This window comes from Pholis gunnellus, assembly GCF_910591455.1.
Source record: "Pholis gunnellus genome assembly, chromosome: 5".
NCBI classification, from domain to species: Eukaryota; Metazoa; Chordata; class Actinopteri; order Perciformes; family Pholidae; genus Pholis; species Pholis gunnellus.
In genome coordinates, this window is record NC_136531.1 from 24,107,323 (window position 1) to 24,134,766 (window position 27,444).

General features: G+C 46.8%; 1 protein-coding gene across 1 annotated transcript in view; it reads left to right on the plus strand.

The window, feature by feature from the left end:
* Window positions 1–5,735: 5,735 nt before the first annotated feature.
* The window catches only part of pcdh7a (protocadherin 7a), a gene marked incomplete at its 5' end in the record, with an annotated part of 36,176 nt that continues 14,467 nt past the window's right edge, over window positions 5,736–27,444 (plus strand). Inside the window, 3 exons of the mRNA XM_079158792.1 lie at window positions 5,736–7,159; window positions 9,268–10,444; window positions 15,805–16,587. Coding sequence (XP_079014918.1) covers window positions 5,736–7,159; window positions 9,268–10,444; window positions 15,805–16,587 — 3,384 coding nt within the window. The remainder of the gene's footprint in view (window positions 7,160–9,267; window positions 10,445–15,804; window positions 16,588–27,444) is intronic.

A 27,444-nucleotide genomic window follows, 5' to 3' on the forward strand; every position in this document is an offset into this window, starting at 1 on the left:
CCCTCAACTCCGCTGTTTTGAGCACATTCCGCTCGTGGTTGTCTGTGGTTGCCCGAGCTAAAAGAGGGCATGTCCCTGGAGTTTCATCCGGGTGATTGTCAGGGTATTGGATTTGGCCGTCCCCAGCCTCATTTTGCTCTCCCCCTACCTATCAGAGAGCTGCTTATCCCATGACAGGGGGAGGCAGGCATGGAGCTTAGCGTGAAGCAGTTCACGGATCAAAGCGGTGAACGGTGAGCTAAAGTCCACCACCAGGCGGGATCCTTCCGCATAGATCTAGTCTGCTTATGGCAAATTGCAGAGAATCCACGGGGGGGGGGGGGGGGGGTTTGTTATGTGATCAAGGTGAGTCTACACAAGACTGTCAAAGGGCTTTTTGACCACTGAGCTCACAGCGACAGGCCTGAAGTCATTAAGGCCTTTGATGCAGTCTTCCGTGGATAGGGCTACCACAGTTGAGAGCAACTGATTAGAGGTTCCATCATTAGTGTTCGTGCTCTAACAACCAAACGTGCCACAAGTACACTACAATTAGTGTTGTGTCACCAGACAGCCTCTCAAATCCAACAGCGGAGTTGCATTCGAGTGCCTGCACCAAAAAGGAAAAATCAATAAACAATTACCAGTGCTCATTTATGCTGCCGTTGGCGTGGAAAATGTGGGGAAAAAAACAAAGAATTTTCAAGGAAATGTAGATCTAGATGCATTGCAACATAGATTGTGAAAACAGTGGGTGAGGGAATTTTGTAAGAGCTGGTCGACGTTTCAGCTGAGCTGGAGTCCATTATAAAATAAGACTCGTAAATCTAAATGGAATGAATCATGAAAAAGTAGTCTTTCACTCAGGCCTCCTGCCCACACCTCTGACATTGACAGTCCTGAATTCATTTGAAAACTCCAACATTTATAGAACCTTCGTAAAGGGAATGGGAAAAACAGCAGGGCACTGTGACCTGCTAAATTTCCTATTACTTCACTATCAGAGATCACTCCCTGGTTCCCTCGCACTCCTAATTCAAATCACACAATGTAATTGTGTACAACAGTCGCTGCTGAGTGCGCTGACTTCGTATTCAATGTTGCACTGCTTTAAAGTGCTTCAACAAAGCGCCACATCTCCGTCTCCATAACAGTCGATGCCTGCAAACAAAGTTCCCACTGGTGGTCTGACACATTCTCATCCCAAGTTGTCACATCCAGGCGTTTTGTGAGACATATTGGCATCACTTTCTAGCACACCAGTTAGCCCAGCACGTCAAACTAGGGCATGGTCACATTAAACACATGGTTGGGGAAAAAAACAATTGCTAACGTTTAGGCAACAGCACCACTTAGACATGATTGGGCTTGAAATAAGTGCATAAACAAAGAAAGACGTAACATCATTTGGGAAACATATAGCTTTTGAATAAATAAGCAACACATTGGGACACAAACACCGGTCTCCTGGGTGAAAGTACTGTGTTTGTGTGCGTTAATGCGTAAAAAAATATGCGTACAAAAATAAATAAGAGGCGTTAAAACCAATTTACGTTAACATGTTATTATCGTGTTTACTTTGATAGCCCTGCCTGTTTGAAAACTTGATCAATTAAAGCACATGTATGGTTGCTCATAATTAAAGGATAAGACATTCTACTTTTTTTTTTGTCAACAAATTCCAATGAAAGACCAAAACCAACCATGAAATTATCCTACTAACAAGTATCACCTGCGTCATCAAAGTCTGATGTATTGTTTGCCTCTGTGCCTCCATCGTTGTCCAAATTCTATCAATGAGCCACACCATTGCACTGGGTGACATGTTCCTTTATTATGATGAACATGGACACAGTCATTTATTTTGAGTCAGTCCGTCATTTAATCTGCAGCTGAAAATAGTTCCCAACAAATGCACAAATAAAGTTATGTGTGAGTAATGTTATTGCTAAGGTTAGTACTATATATCTTTGACCTGATTTACAGCTTTGGTACCAATCCAATGGGCTTGTGGCTGATTCAGAAAGTACAGAGAGACAAGCTGGTACATTGTTGGTCATAGGATTCAGTGACAATAAGATAAACAGAGAACACTGCCAACCTTATCCTTTTGAAGTGGCCATCTTGAAGATTTTCCTTCTAAATAAATGTCTGTTAGGTCGCTATCTATATCTGAAGGAGGTAACACAGTGGCGATGGAGCCATTTGGTCCACTGATCAGTTTGCAATATTTATATATTTGCAATATTACTAACTGGGTGTCTGTGGTGACATTCCCAGAAGAATTGTCATATTACAGTTTTTCTCCATTGTGTTTACACACAAAAAATAGGGCTACACATCCTATTTTTTTTAAAATGGCATGTTAGTGTGGAATTTTGGACGCAGACCAAGACTCATAAACTCTCAGAATAAATCCTTTGTTTTCACTCAAATATAAATTCTACATCAACGAGAAATCTTAAGGATTGCCACATTAAGTTAGAACATAACTCTACTTGCATAACTGATGGGATTCAACCCTTGGTTTGGACAGTGGCGGGCCATGCATTTTATACCTGGGCCTTCATTGCTGTCCTGGAGCTGAACACACGTATTCATATTAAACCGTTCGGTACGAGGCTTACGAACCGAACAATACGTTTGAATAATACTAGTGCATTTGGAAAATGCAGAAGCTTAAATTGTAGGAAATATATATAATGTTTTCTGCGCTCACGTAGGAGACAACGGGCTGTGTTTTCTGCTACTCTAACCCAAACAGATGAATGGATGGATGGCAATGCATATAGCCGACATATGCCTTGAAAAAGCCTGAAGAAAGCTCACAAAAGATATCTGGCCAGCTTGATCCCCTGATTCACTCAAACAGTTGCCAAATGCCATACGTATGTTAAGCGTGTCTTCATTTTCTCCACAGTTATACTGGTGGGCCACGTGGTGAAGCTGTGATCCTCTTTTGTGATGGAGCAAACAGGCTAAAAATGGATGTCAACCCATGTTTCTCCAAAGAAGAACATCATGCCTTTTACTCCAACACACACACACACACACACACACACACACACACACACACACGCACAACATTTCACTTTTCATTCAATATGCAAATTGAAACTGCAGTTCATTTGCTGATGAAAGAGGATTCATGCTCAATTATGTCTTAATGGGTTGGATATAACGGCACACTCAGGCCAACAGATTTATTTTAGATGATTTTTTTTTTCCCATTAGGTTAAATGTGACTTTTCTAAAATCAACTGTAGTAAAAGTAAACTGAGCTTAACTCAGGCCACGGATGCATGCACATATACATCTCTCCTAAAATAAAAAATAAAAAATAAATAAAAAAGCGTGCGTGTAGGTCGAACGACAGAGGGCGTGGGTGCGCTTGGAGCGGACGCGTACTGATGTCTCCTGAATGCTAAGCACATCGACCCACACACACAAACACAAACACACACACTCAAGTTGTTCTTGGTGCAGCTGAGAGCGCAGAGATGGAAAAGGAAGAGAGTGTGAGAGAGAAACACAGAAGGGAAAGTCAGCGAGAGAGAGAGAGAGAGAGAGAGAGAGAGAGAGAGAGAGAGAGAGAGAGAGGCCTCTCTGCAGTTTGCCAGTCTTTGTTTACGGTCTGCCAGCCATAAACTGTTCACTAATAGCTGCTACACACACCTCACTCGGTCAACAATGCATTAGGTTGTGGGGGGGGGGACTCTCTACTTTTCTAGCCAGGAACAGTTGGTCCTGAGTCTGACTGGCTTCGGAGAATTAGACATGCAGAGGCGATTTTAACAGAGCGCCGGCGTGGAAGCCCCGGTGGTGTTCAATACAGCAGCAGCAGACCCGATGCTGCAATGCGCTCCTCACCGAGCAGGTCGGTCCGCCGAGAGAACAGCATCCTCACAGCTCTGTGTGCATGCTTGTGTGTATGTATACGAGGTGGAGGATACTGCCAAGAAACAGAAAACACGTCTCAATATAAAAACTAATAATACCATTTTTTTTAAAAGTGTAAATAAAATAGTATTTATTCATACTTGTATATTATTATAAATAAGTTATTTCTTTTATTTTGTATGTATTCGTTATGTATTGGTTCATTACATTATTGGTTGCAGTAGTGCCTTTAGACCGTGTACTATGTGTATAGCCTATTGTATAAATGACTGTAGGCCGTGAACATCGCAGCAATTTCCCATTAAGTAGGCTATAAGTGACCATCTCTGTCCCCTTCAGAAAAGAATGAATGAAGCCCTCTACGCTGCCCCGGCAGAATAGCTGCACCAGCAGAAATACGACTGAGCAACTGAGCTGACTTGTATTAAAGCCAGATCACCACTCGTCTCTCTTTGTCCTTCGTATGAATGTGTGAATAAAGATATTTTCCCACCAGGAGCTGTCAGCAGCCGGGACACCGAGCCATTTAATCTTCCTATATGACAGGGGGGGGGGGGGACATACACACACAAGGCGACCCAACACCGCCTCTACTGCCTCTCCCGTTACAGCTCAGCGATCGAGTTACGCGGCCGGTGAAAAAAATGTTGCAGTAGCAGGGGGAGAGAGAGGGGGGGAGAGAGAGAGAGAGATAGAGAGAGAGACTGCAGCATCGCTGGAGATCGGCAGCAGCAGCAGTCCCAAGCAGTGCAGGTGAGAGGAGGGAAAAAAGCAGGAGGAGGAGGAGGCGCATGTGGAGGAGAGAGAGAGAGACACAGGGGGAGAGAGAGAGAATGCGGGACTCTTGGAAAAAGACGCATCTACTACACTCGGTCCGTCACTGAGACATCCATCCCGAACACAGGCTGCATGGGATTACGCTGGATTGACGACGATGATGAGGATGTTGGAATCTCCACTCTAACCCCACCGAGAGAGGCTCTAATGTGCTTTTGTTTGATGAGGGGAAAAATAAGAAATATCAGGAGAAACTCGCTCTGAAAAGCACTCTTGTCTCCTTCGCAACTTGCGTGAAGGAATCCTTCGGCTTGGCACGTTGCTCCACTGCGGGGAAGAGGGGTACAAAAAAAAAGAGGAAAACGCAGCCGGTTCTGAAGGTAAGATCCAAGCAGCAGCATCCCAAATACTTTTTTAAATATTTCTTCTTTTTTTTTACCCAAACTGACTTTCATTCCTTATTCTGGGGATGCGAGTTCATTCTCCTCGGCGTCCGGAGAGCTGAGCAGCGTGTTTTTCTTCTTTTGTGTGGTGCTGCATTGCAGTTTCTAACTGTGAGAAAGCCGCTGTCCCAAATGTGACTGGAATAAAAAAAATTAAAAGAACTTACAAATGGCATTATGAGCTGATAACCATCTTGACAGCGGGACAGCTCTCCGGTTTCCAGGAAATAAAGAAGGAGTGAAGTGGATTTAATCAAACGCTGGTGAATTAGTTGACTTTTTTTTCTTGCAGCAGGATGGGCTTTTTGACATGTTTGTGGCGTGAACAGCCCGGCAAGACATTATTATTATAGAAGTTAGGGGGGAAGCACCGCAGAGTACAGGAGGAGAATTAAAAAAAAGGAAAAGGAGTCCGCACCGCTGAAGTGAACTATACGGTGAGAGTGCGGAAGCTGTTCCCCCGGACCTCAGGCGGCAGTCCGCAGAGAGCGATAGAGAAGAAGGTAAGAAACGGATAAATCAAAACACCCACGCTGTGAGCCGCACCGGACCACAAAGCACCAATAAAGAGGAGAGGAGCTGCGGCTCGGAGGCAGACAGCGGAGAAGGAGAGAGAGAGAGGAAGAAGAAGGAGCCATGCAGAGGCTTGGCGCAGTGCACTCCTCCGCGGCGCAGGCTCTCAGCCTCGTGGTCCTAGCGCTGCAGCTGCTGACTCAGCTGCCGGGCGCCGACTCAGCCCTCCGCTACCGGGTTGCGGAGGAGGGCCCGCCCGACGTTAAGATCGGCAACGTGGCCGCCGACCTTGGCCTCACTGCGGGCACGGGCAGCGGGGACGTCACCTTCGCCCTGGAGAGCGGCTCAGAGTTCTTCAAGATTGACAACGTGACAGGTGAGCTGACGACGGGTGCGCGGCGCATCGACCGGGAGAAGCTCCCGCAGTGCCAGATGATATTTGATGAGAACGAGTGCTTCTTGGACTTCGAAGTGTCAGTGATTGGCCCCCTGCAGAGCTGGGTGGACCTGTTTGAGGGCCGCGTGGTCATAACTGACATCAACGACAACACACCTTCCTTCCCCTCACCTGTGCTCCAGCTCTCGGTGGAGGAGAATCGCCCAATAGGAACCCTTTACCTGCTGCCCACAGCAACGGACAGGGATTTTGGACGGAACGGCATCGACCGCTATGAGCTGATTCAAGATGGCACGACTGGGCCGAGTTCCACAAGACGCACAGCAGCAGGGAACCCCATCGCTAGAGTGGAGGGGCTCGGGGATCGGAGGGGTAGAAGTGGCGATAGCGGAGGAGGACCCAGGAGCACTGTGTTCGAACTGCAAGTTGCAGATATACCAGATGGCGAAAAACAGCCGCAGCTCATTGTGAAAGGCACATTGGATCGTGAGCAAAAGGACTCATATGAACTGGTCCTCAGGGTTCGAGATGGAGGGAACCCACCACGTTCCTCCCAAGCCCTGCTTCGCGTTTCCATCACTGATGTGAACGACAACAGCCCGCAGTTTGAGAGGTCCACGTACGAGGCAGAAATGGGAGAAAATGCCCCTCCAGGTACACCCGTCCTCCAGGTCAGAGCTTCCGACCGCGACATTGGAGTCAACGGGCAGGTGGAGTACGTCTTCGGAGCGGCCACCGAATCCGTCCGGCGACTCCTGCGCCTGGACGAGGCCACTGGATGGCTGAGTGTCCTCCACAGGATCGACAGGGAAGACGTGGCACAACTGAGGTTCACAGTGACGGCCAGAGACCGGGGTCAACCACCCCGCACCGACCGCACCACTGTGATTTTGGCCGTCCGGGATGAAAACGACAACGTGCCCGTCGTGGAGATCCGAAAGATCGGACGGATCCCGGTTCGAGATGGTGCTGCGTTGGTGCCGGAAAACGTCCTGGTGGACACCCCCGTGGCTCTGGTTCAGGTGTCAGACCGAGATCAGGGAGAGAATGGGGCCGTGACGTGCACGGTTGTAGGAGACGTCCCATTCACGCTGAAGCCAGCTGGTGAAACGGCGCTCCCGCCCCTACCTGCAGACGAAGCCTTTGACAGGTAAGCCAAACCAAAGGTAACACCTCAAGGCATGTTACAGAAATCCATTACAAAGGAAAGAACTCACTGCTTATTGATGAGTAGTTCCTGAATTACTCTGAAATGAAGGATTATATGCAAGATAATAAGTTACTAAGAAAACAGACAGATACTGAAGTAATGAACCAGTATCTAATGATCAGCCGCTGTCATTCGGGTATGGATGATGCACCACTTTTTCTTGAGGGAGCCAAGTAATGATGAGGTAATCATGAAGAAATGATGCATTTTAAATAATAGCTCAGTATAATGCCCCATGTTACCTGAGGGGGCACAGAAACAACTATGTACATAATAAGCTACTAATATGTGGATATGTGCCATTAAGCACCTGAATTGCAGATACCAAGAACAATTCATTTAAAACTGGTTCTAATTCAGTGAGGGAATGGAATGATAAGATACACATTAGACATCATTCATGTAGAAACAGTATGTATGTCTTTTGTTTCTTTTTTTGTTTTACCAGAGGCTGGTACTGTTTTTATCCAATATGTTTTCTATCCATGCCAACTACACATTCAGCATGCAGTTGCTACAAGTCTCACCCACACTACTGCTCCAGGAGGAATTACTACGATTTCTATTTTCTCCAGCGGATTCCGAGGAGAGTGGAGTGTTGTTGCGTTGAGATTTAATCTAAGCTTGGTTCAATTGGTGCAACTCATTTGCACCAAGCTAAGGCTACAGAGTAGTTTGAATGTCATACAATCTGTATGCATAAATATTAATTCAAGTCAAGGGTTTTAGACTTTTTATTTATATTGCTACTACAGTGCAGGCTGTAAATGTCAGCACCCTTCAGTTAATTGTAAAGATATTTCCTAAAGGTATTGAATGGAGGGAGAGAGGGAAATGGCGTAGGCCATCTTAGGATACCACTGTCACTACTATGACACATGTGCAATAAGGCGGGTTGTTGTATTGACTTTAGGGCTGTCCTTGACAAAAGAAGGTCTGAGTCAGAGTACTAATCATGATAGGTCTTCAGCAAATTATTAGTAGATTTCATTTTTTTTAAATCAGTCACAGTCCCCAGTATTATTGTCTCTCTGCAGATGACTGCAGTCATGCAGGAAGATCTCTTGAAATCAAGTGTGTCTTAAAGAACAAAGCATTATAGAGCTGAAAGGATTAGTTGGTTGATCGATTTAGTCGATTCCAAGAAAATTGATTGCCAACCACTTTCACAATCAATTAAGGGTGTCAGCCATTTTTCATGCAAATATGTCCACAATTCTCTGGTCCCTCTCCAGCTTTGCAAATCTGAGGTTTTGTGGCTTTTCTTTGTACCTACACATCTCTGGCTTTAATGGTTGGCCGGACAACACAAGGCCTTTGCATACATGGGGCATTCATTTGGGTGCAATTAATTCGCACATAAATATATTTTGTGCAGGATTCGTGGTCCAAAGTGTGACGACAAACTTTATTAGTCCTTTCAACCTTGACAAAGGCAGCACAGGCCAGATACCCTCCTTCCGTTCTTACCTTTTAACACTAAAAGCCCTAAACATAAACAATACATTGCCCAACTGTTTAACATAATCAGGACTCAAATTCACTCAGATAAAAGGAAACTTGATAAAATAGCTTACAATATCTTAGGCTATGAAACAATTGACCTCAGACAGACTGACAGACGCTGCTCTGGGTCAATAGGATTCCATTTGTTGGTGCATAAATCTATTTAAACCTTTCATTGAAAAAGTGCGGCAAAAGTTGCAAATTCATAGCTGCCAGTATGAATAGTTTTGATGCTTAATATCCACATTTTGCATTTTCGTGTCTTTTATTCATCACGCCCCTTCAGTGTAAAGGCCTTTTAGGTTGTCACCTTCTCTATTTTCTGGCATTGTGTTGTTAAATTAGAACATTCTCCACAAAAAGACCAACACAGTGGTTATTGGTAAAATATTGTTTTAGTCTACCGACATCTTGGTGAATGATAAGTCAACTAATTGACTAAAAGGCAGCAGCACTAGTATTTTTGTTTGACAATATCTGTATTATTGTCGTCTACAGTAACAACCACATTCATGAAATCGATTTTCTAATTATTTTCACAGGAATAAGAAAAAATACTTCTTGCATACTTCCGCCTTGCTGGACTACGAGGCCACCAAAGAGTACAGTGTCACCATTGTGGCAGTAGATTCTGGCAGCCCCAGCCTGTCCAGCAACAGCTCACTGATGGTGCGAGTGGTGGATATCAATGACCATGCCCCGGCCTTTGCCCAGAGCGTCGTGGAGGTCCACTTTGCTGAGAACAACTCGCCTGGTGAGAGGGTAGTTACTGTTGTAGCCTCAGATGCAGACAGTGGCAAGAATGCGGAGATCGCGTATTCCCTGGACCCTGCTGGAAACGGGCCATTCTACATAGATGCAGATAATGGAGATATCCGTGCCACCGGGGTTCTGGACCGCGAGCTGCGAGAGAGGTATGAACTCAGGGTGATTGCCAAGGACAAGGGCACACCTTCCCTGCAAGGCTCTGCGACTGTTGTCGTTCAGGTGACCGACCGCAACGACAATGCCCCAAAGTTTGTTCAGGAAATCTTCACATTCTACGTGAAAGAGAACCTGCTCGCCAACAGTGCAGTCGGCATGGTCACCGTGACTGATGCCGATGAAGGCGAGAATGCAGAACTCAGTCTGTTCGTGGAGATGGATGGAGTCGATGAGAAGAAGGCGGGGGAGAAGGTGGAAGGCGAAGATGACGAGAAAGAGAAAGAAGACGTGTTTTCCATTGAGAACAACACGGGAACCATCTTCTCTTCAGCATCGTTTGACCGAGAAAAGCTTTCCACCTACACCTTCCGTGTCCGCGCTGTGGACGGAGGGGAGCCGCGCAAAACCGCAACCGCCACGGTCTCGCTCTTTGTGACGGATGAGAACGACAACGCCCCCTCAATCACTTCCCCAGCAAATGAGTCCTACACCCTCCTTCCACCTGCCAGCAGTGCCCGCACTATCGTCAGGACCGTCACCGCCATAGACTCCGACACCGGCCCCAATGCAGACCTTCGCTATGCCCTAGTGGGGGGAAATCCCTTCCAACTGTTTGAGATCGGCCACACCAACGGGGTGATCACCCTGGCGGAACCTCTGGAGCGGCGCCACCGAGGCCTGCATCGCCTGGTGGTCCGGGTCAATGACAGTGGGGCGCCTTCCCTCTGTGCCACCGCCCTGGTGCATGTCTTCATCAACGAGAGCTTGGCCAACGCCACCCTAGTGGATGTTCAGGTAAGCTTCGTATTTAAAGATGTAAAGTGAAGTACATCAAAATACATGTAACTTCAATGAAATAAATCCACTGTGTTATTTTGGTGTGTGTGCGGTAACGATAACCCATAATGACAGTGATGATATTGTCCTTTGATCCATTCACATAATGGCCACTCTGATAACACATTACATGGAGGAGGGCGGTAATGACAACTGATTGTGGCTGTTTAAACTAAACCGGTAAGAAGATTATTTTCTTGACAGAATGAGACGAATGCACAATTTCATCAGTCCGCATGGTGTTGCAATTTTCTGCCCATTTTTGAGGAAATAATTGCGTCTATATTTGTGCCAGATAAAGAAGCCCATTCCTCTTTTGAGGGCTATTGGCAAAGCCTGCTTCTTTGTAGTTAGAGTGTTCTTTGTCCAGAATGCATTCTTATAATGACCACATGGTTAAAACAAGTGTTATTACTGAGTGATTCTTCTTTTATGGTACATTGAACTCAGAGGTGAGAGCATTAGGTGTGTGTGTGTGTGTGTGTGTGTGAGAGAGAGAGAGAGAGAGAGAGAGAGAGAGAGAGAGAGAGAGAGGGCGGGAGAGAGAAAGAGCATTAGGGGTGAGTGTGTTAGAGAGGTAGAGAGAGAGATGGCCCCGTCCCAGTTTTTGGCTTAACAGAATAGGTTGAAGCATGTTCATTTGAATATAAGTTTTTCGTTAGTAGTGTCTCTTCACGATAGGCCTGAATATTGATGAGCTTTCATTGTGTTATGCAGCAAACTCTGAGCAGAGCAACAGAAGTGGGCAAACTTAGAGAAAACTCCTCCAAGCTCTAAATGAATTATGTTTACAGGGGGATTAAAGTGAAATGCTTGAGCACTAGGTTAGCGTTGGCATGAAAGATCCACGCTGAGGTGAAGAGCTGATTGACTAGACTCACTGCAGATACCAGAAATACCTTTCAGTTCAAATTTGCTGGAAATCTTTCTCTCTTCTCTGCCCTCATTGTATTAATCAAATGCACTTCCCATTATGCTTTAAAAAATGTTCAACGAAGCTATAATTGCTGGCAGGTAATAATTACTAAAACTTGGGTCTCTGGTGTGGGCAAAGTCATTTGTATTGACTTATAATTAAATCGCCTCAGTGGCCTTGTGGTTACTGTGTTTGCTCTGAAACTTGTAGCCTGTGGTTTTTAACCCCCCCCCCCCCCCCCCCCCCCCCCCACACACACACACACACACACACACACACACACACACACACTCAACACTTTGTTTAGAACACGCTCTCTCTGAGGGAAAAGGTCTTCAGCTGTCAGGTCTGTGCATGTAGCATGATGTGAAGAGTGTGAGCCGAAGTCAGCGCAGAGACTTTTGAGAGGAAAAGAGATAAGAGGCAGAAATTTCCCAAAAGTGTGTCAAACGAAGATTGTGTTGGCAACCCAAAATACCACGCCAGCCTTGAATACCTTGATAGGCTCTTTTTGTATCAACACGCTCAAAATACAAAAAGTGTTTCATTGCATTCTGTCTCACCCCAGATAGTGATCTCCAAGGAAGACACACCTTACAGTGCAGATGTTTGCAGCAAGGGCCTCTCTACTGCAAGCAGTGCACGTTATGATTATTTGTGGTGCCTCCTCGGGTGTTTCAACTCGTGAAAAAACAGAAGCCCCTCTGGGATTGGATATTTCCAAGTGCGTAACGTCAACTTCAGCTGATTTCTCATTTTCAATGATGTTAGAAGGGCAGGTTGATATGGACAAACTCTTCTATCCCAATATAGGTCATTTCATATCTCGGTATATAGCACAATATAGCATGTTTTCTGATAATTCAATTAATAAATAATCTATATGAAATAACCACATGGTAAAGTGTGTATACTTAGACCTTCATTGGACATAAATTAAATGTAATTGCGTATTAAGATATCTCCATATGTGATTTCTACACGATACTATTGCATTAAAAGACGATGACTCATCAAACTGAATGACCGCCCAGCTCCAGATGTTACTGTGCAGCTCTTCTTGGCAGTAGCATAGCAACTACAATAACACTGTGCTCTGTGTGCCCCTTGGGTTCTTGGGATTCTCGACACTTACAGCTAAATCTCGTGTTTTGGCAGGAGAAAAACATCCTGTGTAATCATAGCCTTAGAGTTTTCACCCACCTCATATATAGAGACAACTTGGCGTCCAAAAATACGTTGTTTCCCCGCACTGCTTTTTTTAAACAAAGACGAAAAACTGAGCACAGACAGAAGGTGTAGCATATCGAGCACCAGCCAGTGTGTAGAACGCCTCATAAATGTAACGCTGTCACCTAAGAGTAGAATGAAAAGTACAAATTGAACAATCAAGTTGGTGAGGATTAGAGCAGAACACTTGGTAAGCGGCGGAACAATAGTGTTGACAGGCGAATTAACCGCAACGTGCCTAAACGGCAGAGGCCATTGAAGGGAACAATAGGGTGTAATGTGTCCGGGCCGGTATAAAAGCCGCCTTTGATTACAATATGCATAGTTTAGTTGGATTGTATGGAGGAACTTGGCAGAGTAATTGAGTAGAAGTCATTGAAGAGAGAATACCTCCATCTCATAATGAAGTCAAACCGAGTGGTGGATGGATGCCAGATGTAATTAGGGGAGGAAAACGTCTGCTACTGCTGCAGCGCCGCGGCAGAAAATGACTCCAGTCTTTTCCATCCGAACGTTACTGGGTGAACCGCATGTTGGGTAATTAGCCACAATATGATACTGCAGAGATTGAGCTGGAGGAAGTAGTTGTGATATGCGAGACTTGGTTGTCATTTGGGAAAATTTAAGGTGCTTTGTACATCGGAAGTATGCTGTCTGGTGGATCTGATTAAGGCTCTTAGGGATGATATTTTCACATTCTTACAATCACTGTTTCATCTCAGATCCAAAGTCTTTTAATTTTTTTTATCTGGAAATGGTGAATAGATATGTACAATGAGCTTTCTTTGAATATGAATAATAGCTAAGAACGACCAAACTGCAGGTTCCTGTCGCCAGGCATTGATCGACAGCAGAGATCAGGCACCTTTGGGTCAATAGTGTGGTCAGGGGAGAACTCCTCGTCTTGGTAAGCAGCATCGGCGTCTGCAGCGACAATGCAGATAACCGAGTCCTTGGAGAGCGGAGGGGATAAGATATAGAGATGGATGGTGGTGTTAAGCCCGGGCCGGAACAAAGCCCATGCAGCAGAACGGAAGATTCCACTGGGAGTTCGGGATGCGTCAGAGGGATGCACTCGGAACACAGCATTAGAGGCGGCTGCTGAGCACTTTAACAGTCTCCACACACATGCTGCACACGCACCTGCACTTGAACGGGCTATACATAGCTTGCACTCGGCGTGCGACTTGACTCACACTTTCTGCATGCCGACTTGGCGGTTTGGTCGCATGGGGTACATGCATACGGCACTGCGTCACTATTTTCTCTATGTTTCGCACACACGTGGTATGGCAGACAGTGCAGGGGAGCGCTAAGCCAGAGAGATGCCCAGCTGAATGAGAATGGAAAAGAAAATACTGCAGGCAAAGGAAGAACAATGGGGCTGAGGGGAAGAGAGCGGAGCCTGGCGGAGAGAGGTCCTCTGCAGTGTAAGCAGAATAATGGAACAGAAGCAACACAAGTCACTCAAAAAAAGACAATGAAACTTAACCCAGAGATAGATGGCGATGAAACAATGAAATACGACCCGTCCCCGTTCATAGCTGGGGGGGGGTAACGAGAAGTGAGAGTGACTAATGTGTCTCCGTACGAGTAAGCCCAATAATACGTCTTGGATAATGTAATAGTAGAGTTCCGCGGTGCAGCAGTGTGAGCTGCGCTCTCTGGAGTAACACTCAAGGTTATACCGCAGTTATTTTATTTAGTTATTGGCCACCGTATGGGGCTGAAATGCAACTTCTCTCTCACCTCCGCTCCCTGTCTCTCCCGCGCACGTTCCTGCGAGAGCTTTATTACCCAGCGCTCTGAAGGCACCAGGGATTACGCGAGTGTATAATTTCCAGCCTTGACAGGCCAAAGGAATTGTCGCGCGGGGCTCCGAGACGATGTGTCAGGGCTGCAGAATGGGTCGTCTCACTAATGGACAGCTTACACACACACACACACACACACACACACACACACACACACACACACACCGTGTGGGCCGGTGTAGATGCATGCATACGTTTCAGCATGCGTGTGCGTCTGGTCTCCGGATAATGATTCTCCCCAACATAGTTGCTATGTATTGATTAGACATATTCAGATTCATGACCCTGCCCCATATTACCAGCAGAGCTTGGCCGACCAGAACTCCACAGCCTCATTGTCTCTTGTAGTGCGTGTCTCCATAACCAGTAATGGCTGTGTTTGTGCTTCAGCATAACCCACTTTCTTGTAATGATGTTTTTATTAGAGTACAATCTGCGAGCATGACTTTGTGTGTGTGTGTGTGTGTGTGTGTGTGTGTGTGTGTGTGTGTGTGTGTAGGTGTGTGTGTGTGTGTGTGTGCAGCCAGCCATTACATGGGTTCAAAATGGAAGACCATTATTTGTCTCCTCCATCTCAAACCCAAACACGAAATGTTTTATGAGCCTAATATAAATTGATCAGAGTGGACGATCGTGGATTTGCCTCGCTTTAAAAAAAGACCCTGAGAGACAGACAGGACACGGCTCTCGAAATGATTCCACAGAGCACACGCATTTACAGTAACCTTCTATCTGTCCATCCATCCATCCAAGTCAGTGCGAAAGAAATTGCGGTAGCAAATCCTCAGCAAATCCACGCCCACGCTATCATTTACAATAGGGGCATTGTTCTTTGACGAGACAGTAGATGTGTTTGTGTTCTGGGGGACATAATCGCAGCACGTCTGCTGCCTTTATTCACACATTTATCGACTGTTTCTACCACTTTCTTTTCTCTCTCCCAACTGTCCCCGACCCTAAAGTTTCCCTTTATTCTTTTAATCAGCTTTAAACAGCGTAATCCCAGGCATTTCCTGTACCAGCGCAGATGATGTGACATCACAAGCGGAGAAATTTAAGGCGCTATTTGAAATGCTGCAACTGGGAAGCAAGAGCAATTATATATTTAGTGACATTCTATGTGTCGGGGAATAATGGAGAGGCTCCCCCGCTAAAAAACACGGTGATGAGTTTAATTAAGTGGAAGATGCTGTTTGATGTTTCTCTGTGACTCGCACCCACTGTGTCGTCTTTTAGAGTCACAGTTGGACTTTATTTTTTTTGTCATTTATGGTGTGTCTCTTCTTGTTGCTTTTTCCATCTTGACTCTGTGTCTTCTTCTTCTCTCTTGTGCCTCTCCTCTCTACCTCTCCCCCCAGGTGGCCCGAAGTCTCATGGCTCCACTGTCCCTGGACATCGCAGGGGACCCGGACAGCGAGCGTGCGTTAGGGAAACAGCGCCTCAGCGTAGCCATCGGCGTCCTGGCGGGAGCCGCGGCGGTCATCCTGGTCATCCTGCTCGTAGTCACAGCTCGGCAGTGCGGCGCCCAGGGCAAGAATGGCTACGAGGCCGGTAAGAAGGAGCCGGAGGAGGACTTCTTCAGTCCTCCGGGGGCTCAGCCACAGGCCGGCCGCGGCAGGGGGTCGGACCGCGGTCGCAAACCCCGACGGGACAAGCGCAACGGAAGCGGCAGCAGCGTGGTGGTGGGAGGAGGCAAGGCGGACAGATCCCTCTACAGCGGTATTGTCACAGTCAACGGACTGCGTCGGCACACCAACGACGACGACGAGGAGGATCTGAGCAGCGCCAGCGAGCGCCTGGCGGCCCGCTACTGCGCCATGGAAGGCGACCCCAGCAGCCCGCGGATGGGCGGCGGCAGGAGGCACCAGTCGAGCCCGGACCTGGCCAGGCACTACAAATCCAGCTCCCCTCTCCCCGCGGTGAACCTGCAGCCCCACTCCCCCCCAGCCGAGGGCAAGAAGCACCAGGCTGTCCAGGACCTGCCGCCCTCCAACACCTTTGTGGGCAGCGGGGGCTGCGTGGGGAGCGCCGGCTCCAGCAGCAGCAGCAGCGGGGGTAGTGGCAACGCGGACGCCATGTCCCTGGGATCTGACCAGTGCTCGGACTATGGCTGCCAGACTGGGAACAAGTACAGCAAACAGGTAGGAGCTCTGGGGTGATGGGGTGACTTAGTCTCCATGGACCCGTCAGTGTCTTTGAGATTTTTAAGATGGATTATCGACTCTTTATGTCAATCCGTCTTCAAAATCAGCTATTTCTGACGCTGTGTCCACTCTCTCGTCTCCTCCTCCTCCCCGGCTTCATCTCTTCCCCTCCACACATCCGTCGACACGCTCGACCGCGACACCCCGCCGCTAACGTCTTAAACACCATTTCATCTCCACAAAATCGCTGACGGCGCGCTCGCGTGTCAGCGTCCCAAGCCTGTGAGCGGCGTGACAGCACCCTGTTGTCAGAGCATGTGTGTGCTCCGTGTCAAACGTCAGCCCTCCGTTGAGCAATATCTAATGCAGGGGACATGAGTCAACCCCCCCTTCCCTCCCCGGCTGTAGCTGAACAATATGAGAATGTGTATACATGCGTGACTGCGTGTGTGTGTGTGTGTGTGTGTGTGTGTGTGTGTGTGTGTGTGTGTGTGTGTGTGTGTGTAACACATGCTTATCCTCTGTATAAACCCCTGAGGATCTCAGTTGGAGTAAGGACACAGAGGGAGTGGGCGAATAGTTGCTTCCAGCAGGGTAATTGGTCATTTCGCGTCTCTGCCTCTCTTGTTATGGCGTTATCTTTCTTCCATTTAGCATATATGCTTATTCCGTAAACAATATTAGTTGTACTGATAATGGATGCACTGGCTTTGGTGTTTGCTCGAGAAGCTTCAGCTAAAAGTCGAAGTCCTGCTGACAAACAAATACTGCGCGCAGACAGTTTGCTCGCCCCTCCGCCCACGCACACACACACACACACACACAGGCACCATCTATCATCTTGGACACACTGACACAGTAGGGTCCCCCTGGTCCACGGCGTGTGCTCCCGAGAGCGATGTGTGAGTGGCAGCTAACCCTTCTTAAAGGGCCGGCGTCTCGTTTCCTTGACAGACAGCCCCTGCATTTATCCTCCCCGCGGTGAAAAAGTGCTGATGTAGTCATTAAAACAGGAAGGAGAGGAGCTTCTTCTGAGGCTAATCAATTCATACGCGGGGCCCTCTGATCCTGCTCAACACGCGCACACACACACACACACACACACACAGAGGTTAATCCATTACAGAGTCAATCCGCTTAATCTGCCGTTCCCAGGGAAAGAAAATGCTTACTGGGAGAGTTTGGTGTTCATGCTTACGTGCACTCAAAACATGCCAGCACACATACGGAGACGCGTAGACACACAAACTGACAGCGTAATGAATTATTGATCGTATGGGGTAATTAACTCCTCTGCAGCAGTGAAGTGTGCCTCCCCCCCCCCCCCCCACCCACCAATACACAGGCCTGTGTGTGTACGTGTCTAAGACTTTGGGCGCTCACGTTCACCAACGTGTCAAAATCTGTTAACTCCAGCAGTTTGGCGGCAGGTTTTGTGTCGGCGGGAGCCTGTCACCCGCGCTTGAGGGACTGCTTATTTCACGACGGCGTTTTTATATGTGAGTGCAAGTGAGAGATAGACTCGGGGAGTAATATGTGGCGAGTATGTGCCAAATGCAGGAACTGGGACGCCGACAGAACTTGGAAAAGCATTAGACCGGGAGTGGGAGAGAATTATAGGAGGTTAGGGGGGAAAGAAGACAGAGTAAACGAGAAGGGGTGGGAGGGGGGGGAGATAACATTTCAAAGCTACTTTACTGGGTCAGTGAAAACTCCAAAAAACTGCTCATCTGAAGTCAGCACATCATCAGACCAACTAGGGTGCTCCGAATAGAAAAAAACAAAACTGAAATGAAAAAAATGTATAAAAAACAGGCGTCATGGATGAAGCGCAACATTGCATTAAAGAGGCATGATGAACATGATAAAACAGCTCAGTCGACTCTCTTATTTTAATCAAAATTGTTCACAGAGGAGAGGGAAGAACATCCATATCAATGGGAACGAATGAAAACAAAGATGAACAGGAGATGAGAGTGTTAAAGAGGGGGGATGTTTCCTGGAGACTTTTTTTTTGGAAATTGATACAAGATAGAATTATAGCATGATCGTATTTGTTAAATACAATCCAGAAACGTCTCACTTGTAAGAGCCAAGCATGGTGAGATTTTTGGTTTGTTGCGCCGTTTGACAGCTGGTGTCTGTGTGTGTGTGTTTTGAATTTTGATTAAGGGGGATATGTTTCGATATTAGTGCCAATATGATACCCGAGTTTACGTCCAGATAACAAAAAGCACCTTATTACAAACCTTACTCGTTTCTCTACAAAAATAAATAAGCTAAAGTGCTTAAATGTTAAATGTCATCTAATTACAAACAAAAAAAAAATAGAAAAATAGATGAAGTCTGAAATATGCAAAATTGTGATTGAAACATTATATTATTTTAGTGGATACCAGAAAAGTATGGAGGTTCGATAGCCCTCATTGCTGATGGAGAAAGTGTAAAGGAGAAGGCTGGAGTATTTGCTTCCAAGTGGGAGAGGCAGGGAGGAAGTGAGTGAGAGAGAGAGGGGGAGAGAGAGAGCGAGAGGGGGAGAGGGAGGCCTGGTTTGGGTGGCAGCCAGAGAGAGAGTGGACTGCTGAGATGTGGGTCATCAGGATACCCGTTGGCATCAGGACACATTAATGATCACAGCAGTCACATGGCACTGCAGTCAATATGGGCAAAGTGGCCTCGTTCTGCCCTCTAACCACCACCACGCACACACAACACAGGCTCCACCGCAAAACCGCTTCCCCTGTCCGCCGTCCTCCATCAACCACAACAAAGGTCATAGCGCTAGTTTTTGATCTTGTTGCGCTTCACTGTTGTCTGCTTTTAATCTGATACTTTTCTTTTCATTGATGTGTGTCTCCATTAACGCTTTCTCATCTTCTTTTACCCCCCCCCCCCCCCCCCCCCCCCCCATTTGACTCCCCCCCCTGCTACCTCTGTGTCTTCCATGCGCTGCGCCGACCTCTGAGAATGAACCGACTCAGCGTTTTCACTAGTGCGACTTCTTCTTTTACTGTAGTGGGCACTTTCTCTCCCTGGACCCGGCTTGCGTGTGCGTGTGTGTGTGTGTGTGTGTGTGTGTGTGTGTGTGTGTGTGTGTGTGTGCGCGTGTGTGTGTGTGTGGGCGGGTGAGAGCGCGGTGCCACAAAGGCTGAATCGAACCCGATACACACACACACACACATCCAATGTCTAATCAATGCTCCGTTAACGAGGCCAAGACTGCAGTGGAAACAGGTGGGTTGACAGTGCGCAGTTTTTTTTTGCATTGCACAGATTCACAGCACTTTGTGAAGGTCAGCGCGTTGCGGGGGCGTCGCGGGGGCGCCGCAGCGTTTTTGACGCAGCAAGGACGAACCACAGTGATAACTTTGTGGCGAGTGGGACTCATCTGGCCCGGACTTGTCCATCTAATTGGACTGTATGGACGGGCGCCGGCGGAGGGATTAGGTCTACCGGATTATAAAATTGAAAAGCAGCTTTTCATTTCAACGAAATCCCTCCGGGATTAAATATGATGAACGTCTGTCGCGGACTCTCCCCCCCCCCTACACGCAGTCAGGCATCCGCGCGCACAGCTCCTGCGATAACATGCGGAGTGCACGAAGGCAGTGTCAACCAGAAACAACCACAGAAACACACACTCTGCCCTCTCTCCAACCCTCTGTTCCACCAGCACACACTGTAATCGACCCGTGACCCCTGTCACGGCGATAGCAGCCCGCTGATGTATTTATTAAAAGCCACCGCGAGTTCAGGTCGACCATATGCTACCGGGGTGAGTCGGAGGGGGGAGGGAGGTGGGGGTAAGCGAGAGGTGCAAGGGACGAGGTAACCAAAGCAGGGATCGCCCGACGAGCCAGACTGAAACCTGATCTACTGACCTGCAGACAAAAGAAGGAGGGGAGGGGACAGGGAGGAGGTGAGAGAGGGAACTCGAGCCAGAGAGGTAGAGACGATGAGGGGAGACGGAGGACAGACGTTACGGGAAAACGGAGACAGATGTGAGTTTGTGTTGGATGCTCGGCGGTGGAGGTGGAAACACACGCTTACCCTGTAAATATTGATTTTCCCCTTGACCAGGATTATATGGAGGCCTGACAAATGTGCTGTGTTTAAAAAAAGGTGCAGTTCAGCTCCTTTGGCAGTTGAATATTTATATCTCTGTCACATACCATCAGCCACAGACTGAGCATCATTTATGGTACAGGGAAAAAAGCTCAAGGTCGCATCCCACAGTCTTTCTCAGCGGAGTGACTTTGACCTGAAAGTGTGGAACTTTCATCGCTCGCTTCCTCATGAAAATATTCCTGCAGTGCTTGCAGCTGAGTGCAGAAAGTGCTGTGGCTGAGTTCAAATGTCCTCCGTTGGACAAACTGAACAAACATTACATTTTTTTTTTGGTCATCTTCACTGTTAAGGTTTTGGGTGATCATAACAGGATTGAGATCAAGTTTAGGTGAAGGGGTGGGTGAGTTTTAGGAGCCGTGGGCGGAAAGTCAGCAGAACGTCCTCAAAAACCTGGGAAAAAAATGAAAGATGTGTGTGGGTTTCTATGTGTGTGAGCCCGGGACAAAGACAGAGAGACAAAGCGCGGGGGAGAATATGAGGGAGTGAGATTGCGCCAGGCAGAGGGAGAGAGAAATTGTGTTTCCTCACACATCAAGGTCACCCAAAAGCTGGAAAATGTGATTGGAAGTCCCCCCCGTCTGTCTTGGCTGTGTACCACACCAGAGATAACGCAGACAGGCCGTTGGGCCGATAATGTTCCCGTGTTAACAACTCCTCCCTTCAGCTTTTTTGTTTTCCAGCTCCCCGCTAAAAATGTCAAGAATGCGGGGGAAGTCATTCCGGCACAGACAAACTGAGGCAAAGACACTCAGTCAGACGTGTGGTTTTAACGCGCACGGACGTCTGCGCGCATGTGTGTGTGTGTGTGTACATAATAGCACATAATTACACACCCTCCCAGATCCTTATGCATATACACTTTTCACCGCGAGCAGACGGGCTCTGATAAGAATATGATGACACATGAGCGGGGAGTAAAGTTTTCCGGCTCTTACATCAGTTTCTTCTTCCTCCATTCCCTCTGGATCGCATCACATGCACGGGCCCACCGTCTCTTAGAGTCACACACACACATCCGTAGAGGCTCACAGACACACACTCTCTCTTAACTCCCTGACACACACACACACACACACTGAAACACACACAAAGACCTACATAGCAAGCCCCTAGCTGCGATGCTTCCTTTTATTTGCTTCTTGAAGACTCGGTTCTGTATTGAACTGCTCTGCATTCAGCCCGTCTGCCTTGCACCATTACCTTAATGGCTGTCTGCGGGTTGAGCAATTTTACCCAATATTGCTAAACAAAAGGCTGCCGTTCTCACACTAGACAGGGATTCAAGACAGCTTAGTGTCCCCGCGATTGGTCTTATCCGCCCACACAAAAGAATCTCCCGTGCATTAAGTGGTGTTGAGTCGAGGATGAATAAAAAAAATGACATGAATGGATTCAGAATGTAACTGAATTGGACTCGGCTCAATTAAATATTTCGGATTGTGTGGTATTTAACGTGAACGGTCAACAAAAACTGAATCAAACTGAAGGGTGATTTGCCTTACCTTGCTGGCGGATGTTGCGGGATGTTTCCTTCGTTTTATAATGCTGGTCCATTCAAGTTTGGTGCTGCTCAATCAGAGGAACTTGTGCACATTCGCCTATTTGCTATGGCTTCAAGCTTAATGTAGCTTAAAAGTTCTGTATGCCTGAAGCGAAGTGGGCCGTACGACGTCAAATTGTTTATACCTGGCTGTATCACACCGTCTCCCAGAACTCTTTTAGTCGATGCGTACGCACAGTGGGCGTGATTGTCTGATCGTCTGTTTGCAAAGTTACTGAACAACAATCCAACAAGCACTTTATCTTACAGAAAGCCTACCATTGCCTTCATTCCCTCTGTTGGAGGGCTTATGCAGATTCACACGTCACATGTTTAGGGTGTATCTTAGGTCTTTTACCTGGTTCTGTGACATCATTAGTCTGGGATCTTGTATACAAACGGACATCGGTGGTATTGCAGCTCCAACCAAACCGATAAATGTCCTCCACTTCGTGCGATTCATTTGCATGTCAATATTTAGTTTTCAAACTGTTCTTTTTGTCACGAGTGTTTTCATACAGAATGTTAATAATACTTGCCGAAAAAGCGGCATTTCCTGAGCCGTCGCACTGCAATTGTAGGCATCAACCAATCACATTGTGCAGAATAGACAATTCAAAAAGTACACTAGTGTACAACAACCATAGACCAGTCTATGGACGTAGTCCACTTCTTACAGACCAGTTGGTCTGTGGACTGTCGTTATGAAGCCTCAAGTTCGCCATCTTGGATTACGCCATGTTGTCGTTTTTTCACAACCAATGAACGGAAGTTACCATATTAGGAATGCGGAGGAGGGACTTAGAGGTGCAGTATAGGTCTCTAGGTCATGCGGCGGCGACCTGTCAATCACAGTAAGCCCGCCCCCTAAAGCATTTATCTGCTTTATGGATTATTCGGCTCTAAATGGACCATAAGTTACTCAATGAACATCATGCTGTTCTGAAGAAGACTACAGACCACCTCCACTCCTTCCATTCTTACATTTCACAATAAAAGCCCGAGGCATATACAGTTCACTGCGTAACAGTTAACAGAAGCAAATTCAAACAGATCATTTTTCTAAAAGGAAACTCAATAAAATAGCTCACAGTATCTTAGGCTACACATCAGTTTACCTCAGACAGACTGCCAGACGCTGGTCTGGGTCAATAGGATCCCGTTGGTCCTCTGCCTGCAAAAACATGTCGAACCTTTTATTGAAAAAGTGTTGCAACCAATTTGCATCACAGCCTGAATAGTTTTGATGTGAAATATTTGCTTGCGAGTATTTACGCATTCACGTGTGGTTTGCTCTTTAGTGTGTAAAGACCCTAAACCTGTCAGGAGTCTGTGAACACGCAGACGGACACACCTGCACGTTATTATTATTTTCCAGCTTCACAAGTTGGAAAACAAAGCTTGCGGCCATGAAACTGAATGCATACATTTGCGAGCGGGTATACAGACAGGAACGTGGTGTTCAGACTCAAAAACATTAAGCCCACGAGCACATGCAGACCTGAAAATACAAACTGCAGAATGACTCGTACAAAACGTATAAAACTGAGATGACAGGAGAAGCACAGCATTATGAATGATTGAATATTACATCGACTAGCGGCCTGCACTGTCTGCTTCCTACGTCATCGCTCTGTAAGTCATCCAATAAAAAAGTGCCTCTTTCCAACCCTCCGTCCCCAATGTCTGTGTGCTCCCCCTCCCACCACACACACACACACACACACATCCTCCTCCTCCGTCTGTCTATCCTCTGATTGATCTCTCTGTTCTTCCTAAGTGGTTTCATCTCTTTTCATCACTCTCCATCTGGAACCATCTTTTCACAACGTGCTTTTTTAATGGTTCCAAACTTCTTTTTTTTTAATAAGACTTAATAGTTTCTTAAAATTGTACAAATGGCTCTTAAGTAGCAATCCTCTCTATTTCGTACTCCCCATTCTCCCTCTGTTTTAGCTCGTGGTTAAAGTCACTTTAATCTTTGCTTTTCATTTTTGTACTCCCCCCCCCCCCCCCCCCCAATTGGATCAAATTAAGCACGCTACCAAGGAATAAGCCTAAGGTGTGAATATCTGCACTGTTGCAATATGGTTTATGCATTTCTGCCACTGGCGAATCGGAGCACATTTCTCGCCGGATATCAGCTTATTAGATCTTGCATGAGTGTGAAAGACTGGCCCCGGTAGCGCTGTAGTCCAAAGCCAATGTTTTTGCCCCAGGCGTGGTGTAGCCATCTGTTTTAGAATTGTTGGTGGAATATAGATAAATCAGAAGATCAAGATGGAGATAGAGGAAGAGAAAACGGGCGGAGAGGAAGAGACATGAAAATGAGTGGAAGAGGAGAAAAGAAAATTCCTGGTCAGAACCCATGGCTTAGAAAGAAAAAATGTGGGACGGATGAGGGGGGGGTCTATGAGATCCGGGCAGGGCGAGATGAGGGGGGGATGAGTGGTTTAGGGAGATACAAGATGAGAATGTGTTCTTAGGTATCGCCTAGGGGAAGTGATGGAGAGAATGGAGAAGGAGATGGACAGAAAATGATTGAAAAGAGGTATCTGGGTCTAGGGTTGGAAGGAAGGGGGGGGGGGGGGGCTTCACTCTATGAGTAAAGCCAGCTCAGACTCTTCGGGCTATTTTAGTGTGAGAGAATGAGAGCTTTTCTACCTGCCCTATCGCAGAAGTTACATAAACCTGAGTGGGCTGGCCTCTGCCTGCAGCAATGCCCCATATTAAACCACTTTCAATGTACTGTATGTGTGTGCATATATATATATATATATATGTGTGTGTGTGTTTTGTTCAGCCCTGTTCATATCAGAAATAGACCAGATAAGAGGCGCACCACCTGTACAGGTAGAGCCGAACTACAAGAGCTCGCCGGTCCCGGCGCCCGGAGAGAAATCCCCCCCGGTGCCGTCAGACGGAGGCTTTAGAATAGTTTGACCTGCTTGACACACACGTACTCGTGCGGACTACATAATCACACGCTCACACACCGCACTGCTTTTAGCTTCCCTCCCGCGGCCATTACAGATAACTTGAACCACCGCTATCATCCCTAACATGTGCGATAACGCACCTCACAAACAGACTGAACTGCACTGTAAATCAGTGGCTCGCTCCCGTTACAGCGCGGGTAATTGCACAGCAAGTACAGCAAAGCTGCTTCTGAACGGGTCAGCGCCGCGCAGGTGTACGAGTCACACGTGCATTATTTAAGAGGCTCTGTTCTCCTGTTTCACAAATACACAGATATGATGAAGATGGCGGCTAACAGCACTTGAGGAAAAGAAAAAGTGGGAAGTGAAACCAACAAAAACAACATCTCCTATTGAACGTTCACAGACACACACACACTTCAGCACACACACACACACACACACACGCACACACACTTCAGCACACACACACACACACACACACACACGGGGAAAACAAATGTAATCAAAGTCATGCAAATCTATTTGCCAATTAGAGCCCCAAACAGGTTTCCATGGGGAGGAAATGGCAACCTCTAATTGGCTGGATGAAAAAGAACGCTCACATCTGAGCCGACAAACCTGAGACGGCTTGGAAAAATAAACACATCCGTGCACACACACACACACACACGTGCGGGGGCGTGCACGGCGGGGGGATTGCTTGCAAATTCATGCACGGGTCGGGGGGGGAGTCACACACAGTATCACCGGTAAGATGAGAAGCGCGGATCGAGTGTGTGGACACAGATATGGTGTATTGTCAGGTGCAAGGCACACACACACACACACACGTACGCGCGCCCATTGACCGGTCAGTCGCTTTTTAGAAGCACGACTAAAGCTTTGGTCGCGGTGTCGTGTTAACATGAAAGCTTTCACGGCTGTTTAAAAAGAGCAGGCTTTGATTAGAATGAGATGTGTGAGAGTGCTTCTTAACGCCGGCCTCCGCTGACGACGGCCTTTTTTCTTCTTCTTCTTCTTTTATAATCCAGCGGATCCGTCGCAGGGAGCCTTCCATCAAAAATGATGTTGAATCGACGATTTCACCTGAACATGCTCTCCGCGGGTATTTTGTTTCCTCTAAAAGGCGGAAGTCAAGTGTGCTGCTTGGCCACATCTTAAGCAGCGTCAGCTTCAAGGGTGATCAAACGTTGAATTCCAAATTATTGACTAAACTACTAAGTGGGTATCTAAGAGGCGTGTGTTATTTTCATGCGTGCGCGCCGCCAGTCGCTGCTGCAGCAAAATGGCTCTGCGTGAGTTTTTACAAAGTGGTGTTGCCTCTCACATAGCATGATCATTATGAATGGTTCAATAATTCATCCGCTACTCCCACATGGGGCTTTATGTAGAATATAAGCCTGAGATCTGGATTGTTAGGAAACCAATTTGCACACAGCACCTCCTAACTTGCGTAGACATTAGCCGGTGCGGAGATTAAGCTCTTCGCTACAAAGTCATGCAAACTGTATCCTGTTGCTGTCCTGTCGAAGCCACGGCATCTTGGGTGATTTTTCAGTTTTGGTGGAGGATTAATGAGTGAAATAATCTTTTATTTTATAGGCTTTAAAAAAGTAATTGGCCTATCTCATAAAGGAATGATCCCCAAGCTTAAAACAAGACTATGTTGTCGTTAATGAAAGAAAGAAACACCGTGGGGATACGTGGTGTTCACAGCAGAGCGTCACCGTGCAAAAGAAGTAGTTTAGAGCTGAAATGATTCCACGACTGATCGGTTATTTGCTCAAGAGAAACTACGTTTTGATAATCAGTTTATTGTCCAAGTATAGGGCTGGACAATGTGTCGCTAATATATTGGTATTGTGATTTGAGAATAGATGTCGTCTTTCTAAACTTATCAGACTCTTCTAGCTCTTCTATTATTTTCACACGCTGTAGTTTCAGAAATGTGGATATTTTAACATTCTCTTCGTCAGCTGTGATAATAAACTGGATATTTTGGAATTTGGTTGGTTAAAACATGCAATTTAACATCATCAACTTGGTTACTGGCATTTTACAAATTTTCCTCTGACATTTCAAAGGCCAAATCATTACTCGTCAATAGTTCTTAACATGCAGACCTGAAAACAAAGCATCCCTGCTGTTGACAAATCCCCCGCTGTGAGGCTGAGGCACACTTACATTAATATACATTGACTCATTAGAACTAATTAGAGCGGCCTATACCTGTAGTTCTAGTTT